This window comes from Myotis daubentonii, chromosome 2 (genome assembly GCF_963259705.1).
Source record: "Myotis daubentonii chromosome 2, mMyoDau2.1, whole genome shotgun sequence".
NCBI classification, from domain to species: Eukaryota; Metazoa; Chordata; class Mammalia; order Chiroptera; family Vespertilionidae; genus Myotis; species Myotis daubentonii.
The window spans coordinates 55521848-55539772 of NC_081841.1; the positions used below are offsets into that span (position 1 = coordinate 55521848).

The 17925-nt window shown below is 36.5% G+C and overlaps 2 protein-coding genes across 2 annotated transcripts; both read left to right on the plus strand.

Moving 5' to 3' along the window:
* The first annotated feature begins 5514 nt into the window (after positions 1–5514).
* On the plus strand, positions 5515–6456 carry LOC132226139 (olfactory receptor 6C65-like). The gene has a single exon (XM_059681000.1). The coding sequence runs from the start codon at positions 5515–5517 to the stop codon at positions 6454–6456; it is 942 nt and encodes a 313-aa protein (XP_059536983.1).
* Positions 6457–15785: 9329 nt separating this feature from the next.
* LOC132226140 (olfactory receptor 6C2-like) lies at positions 15786–16724 on the plus strand. The gene has a single exon (XM_059681001.1). It carries the CDS (start codon positions 15786–15788, stop codon positions 16722–16724), a length of 939 nt encoding a protein of 312 aa, XP_059536984.1.
* The last annotated feature ends 1201 nt before the right edge of the window (positions 16725–17925 follow it).

The window sequence follows — 17925 nt, forward strand, 5'->3', positions numbered from 1 at the left end:
AATATTTAGCTCTCGAGCTTCACTTTTTTCACTTTGCAAAATATTTTGGAGATTTATTCATGTATTTGTATGTATGATTGGTTTATTGTTCTTTTGTCCTATAGTATTTAATTGCATGGATACATGAAGTCACCAGTTAACATAAATTATAAGTCTGTATGTTTCACATGTAGGGAGATCTATATTCTTTGGTTCAGAATTTTGATTATAGAAGTCCATAAAAAATAACAAACACAAATAAATGGGCTTAAATTAAAACAGGAAAGTTTTGATGGGCTCTAAGAGTGTCTTAAGGCTATACAATCTTTAAAGTCTTCAAGAGGAAAATAAATAAGACTCTTCCTAAATAACAGGACATTCATAAATAAATGCATAAATAAATGAGTAAAAATAAAAAGATGACCTGATTAAAATTTCCTCTGAAGTGTCTATCTCTGTAAGGATATAATTCTTGTGGATACACAAAATGATGAAACATCTTGCAATGAACATATATTTTATTTTATTTTTTAAATATATTTTATTGATATTTTACAGAGAGGAAGGGAGAGGGATAGAGAGTTAGAAACATCGATGAGAGAAAAACATCCATCAGCTGCCTCCTGCACACTCCCTACTGGGGATGTGCCCGCAACCAAGGTACATGCTCTTGATGGGAATCGATCTCGGGACCCTTCAGTCCGCAGGCTGACGCTCTATTCACTGAGCCAAACTGGTTAGGGCATGAACATATATTTTAAAGGCTTAAAAGAAAGATTGGTAACAAGAGAGTTCTGCAAAAAAAAGAACTAAAATGGAATTACAAGTCAAATATATAAAAATTCAAAAATCTGATGTTGCATCAAAAGTTGTGTTAATAGAACAAAGATAAAAAAAACTATCAAAATTCAGAACAATTTTTACTAATGAAAAAGAATTTAATATATCTGGAAAACAACTAAAGAAAAGTCCAAAATGTGGGATCTTAGTATTATAATCGGATAGAAAATAAGCAATGGAAAAGAAGAGATAATGCATGTATACTGGAAAAACTGATGATATAAGCAAGATATAATTACAAATTTAGATTTAAAAATAGTTGATAAAGATAGGGACACACAATGTTAAATTATGATGAGTAATGCATAATAGTTATTAAAGATAAATGTTATCAGATTAGGTTGAAAATGGTAATTTAAATGAACTATTGGTACCCTCAATTAAAATATAGAAAGCATTGCCTGTTATATCAGCTCAGTCTCCACAGATTCTGCCCCCACCCTCTTTACTGGGTGTTCTCTCTCTCTCTCTTGTGCACTTGGGGGTAGCGGGTCCCTCAGCCCGGCCTGTGCCCTCTCGCAGTCTGGGACCCCTCGGGGGTGACCACTTGCTGGCTTAGGCCTGCTCCCTAGGGGATTGGGCCTAAGATGTCAATCAGACATCCCTATGGCAGCCCAGCAGCCCTTGGGGGATGCCCACTTGCCAGCAGGGAGCAGACCTAAGCTGTAGTCAAACATCCTTAGCGCTGCTGAGGAGGCAGGAGAGGCTCCCTCCACCACCGCTGTACTGGCAGCCATCAGCCTGGCTTGTGGCTGAGCAGAGCTCCTCCCACATGAGAGTGCCCTGACCACCAGAGGGAGCTCCTGCATTGAGTGTCTGCCCCCTGGTGGTCAGTGTGTGTCATAGTGACCAGTCATTCCCAGTCTTTCTGCTGTTAGGGTCAGTTTGCATATTACCCTTTTACTATATAAGATAGAGGCCTGGTGCATGGGTGGGGGCCAGCTGGTTTGCCCTGAAGGGTGTCCTGGATCAGGGTGGGGGTCCCGCTTGGGTGCCTGGCCAGCCTGGATGAGGGGATAATGTCTGTTTGCAGCTGGTCGCCCCCCCTTCAGAGTGGGGGTCCCCACTGAGTTGCCTGGCCAGTCTGGGTGAGGGGCTGAGGGCCATTTTCAGGCTGGCGGGCGACTGAAGCTCCCAACCTCTCCTTTTTTTCTTTTTTTCTTTTAATCTGGGATTTATTTACCTTCTATGGCTGTCACTGGAGCTGAGAGCCGGCTTTAGCTCTGAGGCCGGCTCTAGCTTGAGGCCTCGGCTGCTGAAAGCAGGAATCTAGGGTTTGTTTGGGTTCTATAATTGTAAAACATTGTTTCGGTCCTGCTCGCTTCAGCTCTGACGGCCGAAAGCAGGTTTCTGGGGTTTATTTAGCTTCTATAATTGCAACGTAGTTGCTTAGGCTGCAGCTCAGAGGCCTGCAGTGGCAGGCGGGGAACCTTGGCTTCCTCCATCACTGGAGCAAGCAAGCCTCCTGTTCGCTTCAGCTGCCTGGCTGCCGGCCGCCATCTTGGTTGGCAGTTAATTTGAATATCGCCCTGGTTAGCCAATGGGAAGCATCTCAGAGGTATGGTTAATTACCATGTTTGTCTATTATAGGATAGGATTATACACCAGGCAATTTTTCAATAAAAACTTTTTATAATTATTGGTTGTGGTACTATTGTAATAGACAAATTCAAACACTTCAAATATATATATATTGAATTTTGAATCAGGAGTTACACAAAATTTTCTCTATTTCTGAATTTAATTTGTTTAATCTGTAGTCACACATTCGGAATAGAATGAATTATTTAGCAATCACTTTCAATAAAAACAAGAAAAATACTGAAAATAATCACTTTCTTTGAATTCTGCAAGGATTCTGTTTGCTGATGTGCTGTGAAAATATTCTTTTGTATCACTCACCAAAAATGTAAGTCCAGAAAATACAAATATATAATTCTAAGGACAAAGAGTTCGACTTTGTCATGTGTAGAAAACATACTCAAAATAAAATGTACCAGATTCCAACTGTCTAGTAGGAAAAATTAGATAAAAATAATAGAACAATATTTGAACTTTGCTTGCTTCATTTTTTAATGGGAAAGAAACAATACTTAATGAGATTTTTCAGGTAAACCGATCTCATGAGTTTTATCGTAATACTAGAGGCCTGAAGCAGGAAGATTCCTGCAAGAATAGGGCTTCCTGGATCTGGAGTGAAGCGGAGAGGGGAGAGAAGCCCGACAGGGCGAGCTTCACTCCCTTCTCCTCTGCCTCACTCCCTCCTGTATCCGCTGCCTCGGCTCCGCTCCTGTCTCCGCTATGGCTCCCTCCCTTCTCTGCCGCTTAGCTCCCTTCTGCAGTGCTTGCCTTGCTTCTAAGATGTCTTCATTATTTGCTCCACTCCTGCTCATGCAAATTAACTGCCATCTTTGTTGGGTTAATTTGCATACTCTCTCTAATTGGTTGGTGGGTGTAGTGGAGGGACTATGTCGCAATTATAGTCAACTTGCATGTTTCTCTTTTACTAGTGTAGATCAGAGGTCCTCAAACATTTTAAACAGGGGGCCAGTTCACTGTCCCTCAGACATTCCACACATGCGCACTGCGGGCCTGGGACAAGTTGGCTGCTAAGCAGGACAGACAGAGGTGGCAAAAACACCCAGCGGGCCAGATAAATATTTTCGGCGGGCCGCATGTGGCGTGCGGGCCGTAGTTTGAGGACCCCTGGTATAGATATTAGTCTCTCGATTGTTACTGTATTTTGATGTTGTGCCTATCTACTAACTATATCGTGCCTAAAATGTACACTCAATATATTTTTAATAAATAAAATATTTAAGTAGGTCATTTTTTATACTTGTGGCCTTTTCCTCTTGCTATTATCTGCTTATTCACAAGTTTATATGTAACTGGATTATATTGCCTTAGCATTTTTCGATGGCTTGGCCAAGCAGTCTAAGGTGGGTTTAAACTTCTAATTGTTGTTTGTACTATACAAGTCTCTGATGTTTGATGTTTTTAAAATATAATTTCCCAAGGATACCTAATTAAAATTATTCAACTCAAGTTAGAGTGTATTCATCAGTAGCATTCCTCTCTAGAGACATTTTAATTCCATTTCTTTGCAAGAATCCCCTGTGACTCTTTTGAGAAAAAAATAAAATAAAACGACACTGTTTTCAAAACAGTAGTTAGAAAACCAGGGTTCCTGCTGCAAGGTAAAGAATGTAAATATATATATATTCCATCTTTCTTATACTAAAGTTACTAAGATCAAGTAAGATTGTTCTAGCATTTAAAGTTGGAAAGTTATATTTATGTAAATTTTGGAAAACAAGAGCTAATTAAATGCTTGGCTTTGGATTGTGCAACTTCAGATAGTTCTTTATATTGTGAGATTTTTATTTCTACAAACTTTCACTCCTATGCCATGAAGCTCACCTCTTTTCCATAGCTGTTATTTCTTGATTTTAACTCATGTTTTTGATCCTTTTTCTTATGAACTAAGAGTTTTACTTAATTAACCAGCAAAATACAGAAGTTTCTCACCTCCATTTACCTATTTCAATGCTAAATATTTTTCTGATCCCACATTTTTATTTTTATTTTATATAGTTAGTTTTTTAGGCAGTGTTACCCACATTCCAAGGAAATACAGCCTCTGATTGTGTTGTGTCATCAGTTCAAATTTAAGACAGGGCTTTATGTTTGGTCTTTCAGACTTAATATAGATTAACTACTTGAAACTGCCCATAGAGCTTTAGCCACAATGTGACCAACTCTCTTTTTTTAAATTATTTATTGTTTAAAGTATTACTTCTGTCTCCTTTTCCCTTGATTGACCTCTCCCCAGCCCCTCCCAGCCCCCAGAACATTCCCTCATGCCCCTAGTGTCTGTGTCCTTTGGTTATGCTTCTTTGCATGCATACAAGTCCTTTAGTTGATCTCTTAACAAACCCCTTCCTGTCTTCCCTGTGAGGTTTGACAGCGTGTTCCATGCTTCTCTGTCTCTGGATCTATTTTTGTTCATCAGTTTACTTGATCACGAGTTGCAAGATTTCTTGAATACTTTGCTTACAGTCTGGATGTAGCACCTTCTACCAGCAACTGGGACTATGTCACCTTTCTATCAGGGCCTCCCTACTTCAAGAACAATTTGGTACTGAACTTATTCTTCCATATGTTCCATCTCACTCTATGCAACCAGGATCACCTCACCAAGTTCCACCAACACATTATGTAAGTATGCTATTACATATGGAAATCAAAGGCACAAACAAGTTGTGAAATTGATTAAATGCTCCAAAATAAGCATCGAAGACTGACAATTAAGATAAGGCAACAGAGTGTTTGGGTTTCAGCAGTAAAATTTCTCCACAGGGGATTATATAATTGCAAGAATTTTTTCATTTCTCACCTCATTCATTTTTTTCCGTTTTCTAATCAGCTGATAACTTAGGTGCCTTACCTTTGGCTGTTAGAATCTCTTCAAAAAAAAAGCATTATTTTATTATTTAATTCATAAAAAAGTTTACATTCTGTTTACTTATTTTGTAATATATATGTACTCTGTGTGTGTGTGTGTGTGTGTGTGTGTGTGTGTGTGTGTGTATAGGTTTGATGGTCCCAATTAAAAAAAGAAAGTAATCCTATACTCACTAAATCATAGTTTTTTGTTTGCATTTACAGATGGGAAGAAGTTAACAATAAGAAATGAAAAATCAAACATCTGTAAAAGAGTTCATTCTTCTGGGATTAACAGATGACCCACAGTTAAATGTTTTAATTTTTCTATTTCTGTTTTTCACATATATACTGAGTATAACTGGAAACATGACAATTATCACCCTTACTTTGATAGATTCACACCTCAAAACCCCCATGTATTTTTTCCTTAGGAATTTCTCTTTCCTAGAAATCTTATTTACCACAGTTTCTATTCCTAGATTCCTGGTCAGCATTGCAACAGGGGATATGACCATTTCTTATAATTCCTGCATGGCCCAGGAATTTTTCTTCATTCTCCTTGGTTCAACAGAATTTTTCCTTTTGACTGCTATGTCCTATGATCGGTATGTGGCTATCTGTAAGCCACTGCACTACACAGTAATAATGAATAGCAGGATCTGCAACCTGCTTGTAATTAGTTCTTGGCTGGCTGGATTTCTCATTATCTTCCCACCTGTGATCATGGGACTTCAACTGGATTTCTGTGACTCCAACATCATTGACCACTTCACCTGTGACTCTTCTCCGATACTACTGATCTCCTGCACAGACACAGCATTCCTAGAGCTCCTGGCCTTTTTTCTGGCGGTATTCACGCTCATGGTAACCTTAACATTAGTGATTCTTTCCTATGTATTCATCCTTAAAATGATTCTGAGAATCCCCTCTGCTGAGCAAAGGAAAAAGGCCTTTTCCACTTGTTCCTCACACATGATTGTTGTCTCTATTTCTTATGGCAGTTGCATTTTCATGTATGTCAAAACTTCAGCAAAAGAAGGAGTAGCTTTCACCAAGGGTATAGCAGTGCTCAATACCTCTGTTGCCCCAATGCTAAATCCATTTATTTACTCCTTAAGAAACCAGCAGGTAAAGCAGTCCTTTAAGAACTTGGTCAAAAAATGTTTCTCAAATAAATTTTCATCATAAATTTATGGCCTGAACTTTATTTAAATGAAACGGTATGCCTAACATAATATTAATATTGTTATATTTCTCCATCCACTTCTATACTTCCTTTCCCTTCAAGTTTTATTCTCTATTTATACCATTTTGGACTTATTGGCACAACTACCTTTTAAAATTTACATGCCCTGAAATTTCTGAGCATGATTAATTTGATGTTACATAGATGAGAATGACATTTTTTAAAAATGCAAGAATATAGTTTAAGGGATATTTTCCTTTGGATACCAATCAAAAGTTAAAATTATCACCAAGGAATTCTAAAAATATTTTTCTCCCAGAAGATATGCACAAAATATTAAAATAAGATTTTCTGGAATTAAAGTCTCTTAAATCTAATGTCCTTATATTTGCCCTCATCTCTCCTATGGTTTTTACATTATGAATATTCATCTATGCTACTTGGGACAAAGATGTTATATCTTCAATGTCAATTCCATCCTTTAATATTATAACATATCGTTTTTTAATGCTGGGGTCCAGCCCCAACAGGTCCAGGGGTTCCCAAAGGTGTGGATGGAATCGGCGAAGAAGGAATGACACGGAGACAGTATTCAGTTGGCCAGCAGCCTAGCCAGGTTCTCTAGCCAGGTTCTCCAGCCAGGTTCCCCAGCCAGGTTCCCCAACCAGGTTTTCCAGCCAGTTTCTATCTTTTATTCTCTTGTTACATCTGTATTTATACCAGTTGATTTTAATCCTATCCATTCTATTCCAAAGGTTAACCCTTCCAAGTTTGCTACTCTATTTTTCTGTTAAGTGACAAGGAAGTAACTGAAGGAGATTATCCTAAGTAAAGATTATGTAGCTTAAGCATGATTGTTCATAGTTACAGTGATTAACTACCAGCCTGGCACTTAGGTAAGGGGTTTTACTGATTTATTCCATTTCTTAGTCCTGCTAATCCCTAACTCCAGGTAAAAATCCCCACCGGGGGAAACAACCTTTCTCAGAGAGGTGACCTTGGTTAAAACACATAGTGCTAAGAAGGGGAGCAAACATATTAAGAACAGTATGCCATATACGCCAGGTCCCTTGAAACATATGCTGTGCAGATGTTTCTTCCCTGCAGCGACTGTGTCAAGCAGCAAGGATGGACCAGCTCCCGGCAGTTTAATGATTTTTGGGGGCCAAATTTCAAAGTTACTACAAATATGGTATTGATATTCATGTAGGACCCCACTACTTTTATCAGAAAACATCTCTGATAAACTACCTTGATGATTGCTCCATAGCCCATTACTTTCTTTAAATTTGTTGATGCTGAGCCTGGAGCTCATATGAGGTTCTCTTGGGAATAACCTGGACTATCTTTAGGTTTCCTAAGATCCAATTGCCTCTCTGTTGACTTTTTTGGCAATTAAAACCTATGATTTCTATCTCCCAGACAGTTCTTGCATTTTCTGGTCTGCCAAGGATCCCCTAAAATGTGTTTCAGTGTTTGAATGGTTTCATTATTTTTCAAATATATATATCTCATTCAGAAATTTTTGGACACTGAGGGTGTGGATGTAAGTGTTAACTTTGTTCAAACCTTGACACACATCTTTTCTATAAAATTTCTTAATTATAGCTTTATGCTTTTGAGAACAAACTTCATTCAATATTCTTCCATTTGCCTCTTTTCTATCTTCTTTCACAATGATGCTGAACATATACGATCATTTAATTTACCATCAGGACACTCATCCTTAATATTCTTTTTTACTAAACATTTTATTTTATTTTTAAATTTACTTTATTGTTAAAAGTATTACAGATGTCCTGCCCCCCCTCCCACTTTTTTTTCTTTTCATTCTCAGTGCTTGGATTCTCTTTTCTCACCATTAAAATGTGACTTCTGACCAACAGGTGAGTCTCATAGATTGAGCATCAACCTGTGAGCCAGGAGGTCACGGTTTGATCCCCATTCAGGACAAGTGCCAGGGTTGCAGGCTCGACCCCCCAGTGGGGGGTATGCAGGAGGCAGCCCACCAATGATTCTCTTTCATCATTGATGTTTCTATCTCTCGCTCCCTCTTCCTTCCTCTGTGAAATCAGTAATAATATATTTTTTTTAAAAGTGACTATTTTTAACAAGTACTTAAAGAAACAGCGTTACTCTTAATCAAACACAGGTAAAAATTAATAAAGTGTTGGAGAGTATTAATGTCTAAAGCATCCATATAATATTTAAATTTTTGTGTGTTAGCAAAATCATTTGTTACATTTGCTTGTAAAAAGCGTTTTTGCTCAATTTGATGGTAACTTCAGTGAGAACTGAGAAGTATGATGGACTCTCTTATTAGGCAGCTTAGACATGAATTATCCTGCTATTCCAGAATCATGTTTTTTTCTCTGTCTTTACATGACAAGACTACATTTTTGCAGTTGTTACTTCGGAGATTCTACATAAATCCAAATACTTGCTTGCATTCATGGATGGAGACATTATTCAAGCAATCCAGTGCTCAATAAAGTCCAGGTCCTTCAATGTATATGAGCAGAGAGAAATAGTGTGCTAGTAAGTTTTATCAACTAGTAATCAGAAAAGAATACACAGACATATTATAAATTTTACAAATATGTTACAAATAATAAAGTATACAATAAAGTTAATTGTAATTCTGTATACTCGATAGATTTTTACAGAATTATTTCATTGATTTTTACCAATTACATACTCAAAACCAACCAATATTAGCAAATGTACCAGCTTGACAAATGTAGTTTAACTTAACACTATGAAGTTGAACTTAGCACTCAACTGCACAATTGGAGTCAAACATTTCAATACTTTCAATAACTTATAAAAAATTTTTAAAATAAATCAGGTAAAGATATGGAATACTTGAACAACATTATGAGCCAAATAGATCTAAATGAAATTTTTAGAATATTCCATCCAACATCAACAGAATACTGTACTCATTCTTTTCAGTATCACAGAAAACATGAAAGGGAATAATAAAGATCAATGAAATAGAAACCAGAAAAATAAAATTAAAAATATCAATGAAACCAAACCTGGCTACTTCAGAATATCACAAAATTGATAAATTTTTCATTGTCTGCCCACCATCCAAACTAAAATCTTCTTCCATCACCATACGTTTGATCCCCTTTACCCGTTATTAATCTCCTACCCCGTTCTTTTGGTAACCACCATATTATTGTCTGTGCCCATGAGTTTCAGTTTTATGTCCCACATGTGAGTGAAATCACATGGTTCTTAACTTACTCTGACTTATTTTGCTTTGTATAATATTTTCAAGGTCCATACATGTTCTCTCAAATGGCAGTATGGGTAGCAGCACACCATGTTGACCTACACACGTAAATATCTCTCAGGAGATTGAGTACCTACCTCCCTAGAATTCTAAAATTCTCATTACCTAAAATTCTTATTTTGTTGACACACACCGCTTCTGGTATCTTTATGTCAGGATTGACTAGTTCAGAACAATTGATTCATGAATGCAGAACTATGCCCGCAGAGCTAAAGAAATGTCTGGATTTTGAGAACATTTCTAATATGGGTTGCATACACATTATTCAATCATTAATGGAATGGTGCCATAGGAGAGAGACCAAATGCTAACCTATCTACACATACTGCTTATGTAACCTTGGGCAAGTTACATAACCCCTCAGTACCTCAATTTCATCATTTGCAAAATAAAGAATATGCATGTCATATATCTCCAGGTTTTTAAAAGTAGATAAATGTTTCTATGACTAAAAAATATAAATTTAATCTATAATATCATTGAATACATAGGAATTTGTCTCAATGTGTATTTTCATTTTAAATAAAGACTTTACAAGCAATTATATCATGGGAAATTAGGTAAACCAGAATATTTCAGCTATTAAAATTGCTTATACTTATATCAGGCTTGTGCTATTTTCCCTTATTACTAGGATGAGCACCTGGCCTCTGTCTAATGCTATTGTTCTGTCTTAGTGTCTCAAAGGACAGCATTCCTGATGCTTCTATTTTAGTTGCTTTGCCAAAGTTCATGATGCAAAAGATTTATTAGTCACATTAGAACCTGGGTCTCCAAGGATTTTTTATTTTATTCACTCAGGTGATCCCAGTGCACCTCCAGAAGACTGAGCAGAAAAACATAAATATAATTATTTGGGGAGTAGGAAAGCCAACTTCCTGCTCGGATCATCATAGCTCTTCCAAAACCCAGAGGAAGTGTTGTTATTGTCCCCCTCTTACCTTGGATTTTCTTCCCTTTGTGACAGAGATCAAAGGAAAATGTTTCCAGCACTTACAGTAAGAAAGATCAACTAATGAGAGTCTTAATATGATATGAAAATGAGAAATTCAAAGAACTGGAGAGGCTCCAGAAGATCCCTGGAGAGTAAGGGTAGGTTGATAACCCTTTTAGACCAGCGGAGAGGCATGTCTCCCTGAACATGGCGCAGTGAAAAACAGTGAGGAGCTGCCGGTGGAAACCATGAAAATTATCAAAAGAATAAGTGTCATAAGGTAGATATGTGAGCTACTTTTCCTTTTGAGAGATAAGAAAAATATTTGTTGGCATATCTTTCTGTAACATGGTTAATTAAGCTTATATCAACTTTTAATATGGAAAATTGTAGTCAAAATTGTATGTAGTCCTTTCTAAGACTAAGGGCACAGCCAGGGTTATATTTTTTAATCCATAAGTAGTCACCCATGTAGTGCAATATCAAGAACATACAGAAATATACTTTCCAAATCCCTGGAATTTATACCCCAAAAGAATATTACATTGTTTAAAATGTGATCAATTTCTTTTCTTTTCTTTTTCAAATAATGTGTGAGCCATTTCCCGTATGGTTCAGCGTTTGGGATCTGGAGAAGGGCCGCGCTCAAATGACAGAGATGAGACAAGAAATAATAATTTGGAAATATTGGGGTCCAGGTGGGAAGCCTGATGCAAGGGGAAGGACTTCCACTGGTGCCCAGGCCTTGCCAAACTTTTATCCAATTTTGGATACACCTATAGCCCTTAGTCAGGCAGGCAATTCTGGTAACAGACAGACTATCTTAAAGGTCAGTAAATATTAGCAAAGAATTACTCTGAGACTATTTGGTCAGGAAATTGCTTGAGCCACCATTGGCTCAACTAAACAATTCGTGCATAGCTCTGGCCCTTGCAAGGGCTCAAGTTTCACCAGCGTTCACAATCCTTGTTAGCACTTCTCTGATAGTGAAGACAATGGGTATCTTCCAACAAGATAAAATATATATTTTTTTATTGATTTCAGAGAGGAAGGGAGAGGGATATAGAAACATCAATTATGCAAGAGAAGTATTGATCGGCTGCGGATCGAGCCTGCAATCCAGGCAGGTGCCCTTGACTGGAATCAAACCTCATGCCTCCATCCCCAGGCCAACACTCTATCCACTGAGCCAAACCTTAAGGATGGGAACAATTTCTTTTTTAAAACAAGTGTTATTGATTGATTTCAGAGAGAGAGAGAAAGAAAGATCAATTTGTTATTCCACTTATTTATGCATTCATTGGTTGATTTTTGTATGTGCCAGGACCCAGGATGGAATCTGCAACCATGGTGTATCAGGACTACACTCTAACCAACTGAACTACCCAGCCAGGGCAAGTTTGAACACTTCCTAAGTAGATAATATCCTTTTATTATTAAAAACTTAAGCAGAAACAATTCCATCCTTCCTAAGCATCTATTAGTTTAACAGAAATGTCCCCTTAATATCTAAATTATTCATTAGAGTAATGACTAAGAGAGAGACACTTTTTGTTGCACAAGATAGCAAGATTGAAAATAGTATCTCTCTCTCTCTCTCTATCTCTCTCTCTTTCTCTCTCTTTCTCTCTCTCCATCTTTTACCATATGATTCTATTTTTTTAAGTACCTAAAGCAAATTACTAGAAATAGAAAGAAGAATACTGTTTGCCAAAGGCTGGGGAAAGAGGAAACTAGGGAGAAAACATGATTTTAAATATACCTGGCAATCATTTGAGAGCCTAAGAGTGTGTTGCTTAAGAAGTACTCTGCAGCCCTGACCGGTTTGGCTCAGTGGATAGAGCGTCAGCCTGCGGACTGAAGGGTCCCAGGTTCGATTCCGGTCAAGGGCATGTACCTCTGTTGCCGGCATATTCCCAGTCGGGAGTGTGCAGGAGGCAGCTGATCGATGTTTCTCTCTCATTGATGTTTCTGATTCTCTATCCCTCTCTCTTCCTCTCTGTAAAACTTAATAAAATATGTTTTAAAAAAAAAAAGAAGTACTCTGCAGAGGTATAATAAAACTGTATTGGTACAAGAAGTATGTCCCATTTAAGGTTATGGAAGCGTGATCACACACATTCACATACTATTCTGGTCCTTTTGATTAAACTCTCAAATAACTGCTCTCTCTACAATGTCCAAGAATAAAACAACATTTTTCCAAAATTGAAAAGTGTATTTCACTAAGACTATTTTTGCCTGTTGTGTATTCAAAGGAGGAAGTATGAAAAAAGAGATGACAGCAAAGTTGTCAATTTTTAGTTACTTCATAGTTTGTTCTACTTACTGTCCTTTTTATAGCCCTAGAGTAATTGGGGGGGAAATATTTCTAAGATAAATCAAATTTAAGACAAAGCAACGATTATGTAAACCATAGTAAATTTTTAGCATACAATTTCACTTTGTTGGCCTTAAACAAATACACAGCCGGATATTTCGCCAGAAAAAAAAAGATTTATTTGGGAACAATAAGAAATAACAATTTGGTATTCAACATTTAATTTCATTTTTGTTTCTATGACACCAAGGTGGTGTCATTTTTGGATTAAAATGTTGGATTTCTTGTTAATATATTTAAAACTGTAACCAGTAATAACACCCTTAATATTTTCATTACATATGATATTTTATTTCAATAAATTTAAATATTTAGACCATAAACAATTGCAATTTGGGGCATGTGATCTAATGGCCAGACTTGCGCTCATCCAAAGAAACAAAACAGAGGAGGTTCTTTTATAGAGAAAAGTGGGAATTCAGATGGGTTTTTGTAAACAAAAATTACATGGCAGTTTAACATCTAGTGGCTTTTCTTTGGCTGATTTTTAACAGCCTTTCATTGGCTGAGTGATTGCCTATTGAGGAAATCTTCCTTCTTCCTGTTAGGAGAGTAGAATAGAAAAACATCTTGTTGGAGGTAAGACCATGAGTGGTAGGGTGTGATCTTCACCTACAGACCCGCCCAACGCTAATTTCAATGAGGTTTCTGTTTATTAATCTTTATAACTTGCATATAAGAAAAATCATTAATAAATTGATCTTATCTAACAAAAGCAAAAATAGAATTGCGTAGAGAAAGAGAATGAGGGGGTTTGAAAAAAACCTCAGAGAGTTGGGAAGCAAAGCACTATTTTTCTTTCCTTGTATAAGCTATTGATTGGTATAAGGCTCAGAGAGAGATCACTCCTTTGGGAGTAGAAGGATCATCTAAGGAAAAGGTTTTCATTGTTAATCTATTTCTTAAGAAACCTTGAAGGTTTAATACATGAGGTAAGTATATGTGGCGGACTGACATTATATAATGTTGGTGGGTAACTTTATTATTGTTTCCATCTTAGTGGTGTCAACTCTGCATCATTTCCCTTATTTGGGTTGTGTGTTTTTTTCATAGATTCCCCTGTATTAGTGTCCATTTTCCTGTGTTCGTGCCTTCATAGCAAGATTGATTTTGCTATATGTATCACATGGGATTTTATAAGACACATGTCCATAGAAACAAAGGAATCAATTTTCCAGACTCAGATGGCTGTTATTTGTAGGATATATTTTAAAGCAACTGAGTAAAAAATCATTCATATAGCAAACTAATTAATGTCTCCTGGGAAATCCCATTTTATTCAGTGAAGGAAAAAGTACCAGGAAGCCTAAAGATTATGTACTCAGATAGGACATATTTTCATAGTTATCATTGTACATAAATAATTAATGATGGTTAATGACAAGGAGCAGTTAGAAATAGAGTCACTTCTTCTTGCTAAAGACTATACATAATGCTCAAAAATAATATCAACAAAATAAGACTCATAATACAGGAAAAAGAAGCCAGTTAGCATTCTATTCATCCTTCATGTGTATCTGAAATTATAATGTAAATTTAGAAATTAAGTGGTTACAATGATATAACGAACAGCACCAACTGGGAGGGAGATGTGGATATATGTGATGATGTCAAGTTTGGGCAATAACTTTTCTTAACTGTCTGGGTAGATCTCAAATGTTAATATGCATATGAAACTCTTGATTATCATACTAACATTATTCTGACTTTTAATTTCTCCACTGTCACCTAACCCCTCATTCCCAGTGCCGGGCTAAAATTAACTAAAGTGAATATTTTTGTATAACTTTAATGAATTTTAAAATAAAGAGTCTAGCCTTGTGCTTCACAGTAATGAAGTTCCTGTAGGTGTTAGAAAATCAGTAGGGAGGGGTTGGAAGTGAAAGTCAGGGTGCAAAGGCATAAAGCCTAAACTAAGTAGAGGTATGAGGATGAGGTAGAACTACTACTCTCTTTTTAAAGAAATTAAAAAACATAATGCAAAAGGCACCACCTGGAGACTATAGTTAGTGATATTAAATGTAATTTTAGCTTCTGGGTTTTGAGAGAAAAGGTACCAGAGACAATTAACTGAAAATAACATGAGTGCATCTAAAGATACTCCTTTGCAAATATCTTGAACACAATATTTCTGACACTATAGACAATGTAATTATCCATCAAATCATCTAGGGCTAAGAAGAAGGCATAGAAGTAAAGAAGAATAAACAAAGAAAAATCTAAAGATTTATTATTATATTTTGTTTTCCAGGAGAAATGCAGTTTACTCTTAAAACAATCCCTTGATTGGGACAATTGAAGAGAATTCATGTTCTTAACCATCTGGATACATCCTATATCTAAGGTTTATCCTTGATAAAGAAGGCTTAAGGAATATCATCACTTTTCCTAACTTATTTGTAAATCCAATTCATATAATGAATTATAATAAACTACATTTATAAATTTTGAGGAGTAAATAATGATCTGAGAAAAAGTTGGATTATTTAACAATAACAGGAATCCTGAAGGAATAATCTCTTGCTCATACAAGTAATATTATGGAAGTTTACTGGAATAGTGGCAATATTGATTATGATGAGAAAAGGAGAAAATAAATGTAGACTGCTTTGCTTGGTTTTTCAATAGCGTCTTTTGCTACAGAACTTGAATACCTATGTCATCATAAAAATCCAATTTTACATGCTGACTAGGTAGATTTCAAAAGTCAGTGATGGGTAACCACACATCAGTAACAACATTTATCCTGCTAGGACTAACAAATGACCCACAACTACAAATTCTGCTTTTTGTCTTTCTATTTCTCACCTACATATTCAGTGTGACAGGGAACCTGACTATTATCACCCTCACACTGCTGGACTCCCATCTGAAAACTCCTATGTACTTTTTCCTCAGAAATTTTTCCTTCTTAGAAGTCTCATTTACCACTGTCTGCATTCCTAGATTCTTGTACAGTATATCAACTGGGGATAATACCATTAGCTATAATGCTTGTGCAAGCCAAATATTTTTTGTTATTTTCTTTGGAGCAACAGAATTTTTTCTCCTGGCAGCCATGTCCTATGACCGCTATGTTGCTATCTGTAAACCGCTTCATTACATGACCATCATGAACAATAGGGTATGTACCTTATTAATCCTCTGCTGTTGGCTGTCTGGCTTGATGATCATTCTCCCACCCCTTAGCTTGGGCCTCCATCTTGAATTCTGTGACTCCAATGCCATTGATCATTTTATCTGTGATACAGGTCCCCTCCTAAAGATCTCATGCTCAGATACATGGGTATCTGAACAAATGGTTATTGTTGTAGCTGTATTTGCTCTCATTATCACCCTTGTGTGTGTATTTCTGTCCTACACATTCATCATTCGGACAATTTTGAGATTCCCCTCCATCCAAGAAAGAAAAAAGGCCTTTTCTACGTGCTCGTCCCACATGATTGTGGTCTCCATCACCTATGGTAGCTGCATCTTCATCTACCTCAAGCCCTCAGCAAAGGATGAGGTGGCCATAAATAAAGGTGTCTCAGTGCTCACTACTTCTGTGGCACCCTTGTTGAACCCCTTCATTTACACCCTGAGGAATAAGCAAGTGAAACAAGCTTTCAATGACTTTGTAAAAAGGGTAATATTTCTCTCAACGAAATAGAAGTTTGGATGAATCAGAGTAAAATGAAAGAAGAAAGTCTTCTAAATAGTTAACAGCTTCTAATTTATTTCATTGCTTTGTGCCTATAATTTATTCATAGTAGTCTTCTCAAAGGCATTAATACTGCATTTCACCTTAATCAAACTCCTTCTTCTTTCAAACCAAGCTCAAACATAATATTTTCCTTCATTGTGTACCTATGAAATGTATTTCCAAGTAATTGAACTTGCCTCTATTTCTGACCTAGTCTTTTTGTCAGTGCTCTGTAAAAAAAGAGATAATGAAATTTAAAAGTATATAAATTATATAAAAGATTCATTATGTAATAACATTACTAGTTTTTCTCTCTAAGTCAAATTTATGAAAGTTAACATTATAAATCTGAGAGTCAAATAAAAATTAGAAAACAGCAACAGCAAAGATGTATTGAAATAAGTTAAATCAAATTAGACATTCCAGGCTAATTAAAATAATGGATATTGCAAAGTGGAAATGAAGATATCACTGGGAGTTTGAGAATAATCAGAATTGAAGAAGTAGAAACATCTTCAAAATGACTAATAAGATGTACAGTAGTTCCCATATATAGAGGGAATATGTTCCAACACCTCAGTAGATGCCTGAAACCTTAGATAGTACTGAACTCTATACTTACTGTGGTGTTTTTCTTATGTATACATAACTTTTCACTTAAAAGGAGGACTTCACAGCTTCTCTTTGGGAAACTCAAATTACCAGCATCACTACTTTTATCATTGGAGCTATTAATAAATAAAATAAGAGTTACTTGAACATGAGAACTGCAATACCTCAATAGTTGATCTCTTAACTTCGTTACTTGGTGATAATGTGCAGGTAGCATATACAGTGTGGTCAGAAGGATAATTCAGGTCCAGATGGAACAGAGATGGATGGCATGAGATTCCATCACAGTGCTCAGAAGATGAACAATTTAAATTATATGAATTGTTTATTTCTCTAACGGTCCATTTAATATTTGCAGACCACAGTTGACCACAGGTAACTGAAACCACAAATAGTGGAATTTCAGATAAGGGGGGGACTATATTATTTGCAATCCTATCTAATAAAAGAGAATCATGGTAATTGGCATATGACAGCTACCCTTCCCATTGGCTAATCAGCGAGATATGCAAATTAAATGCCAGCTAAGATGGCGGCCAGCAGCCAGACAGCTTGA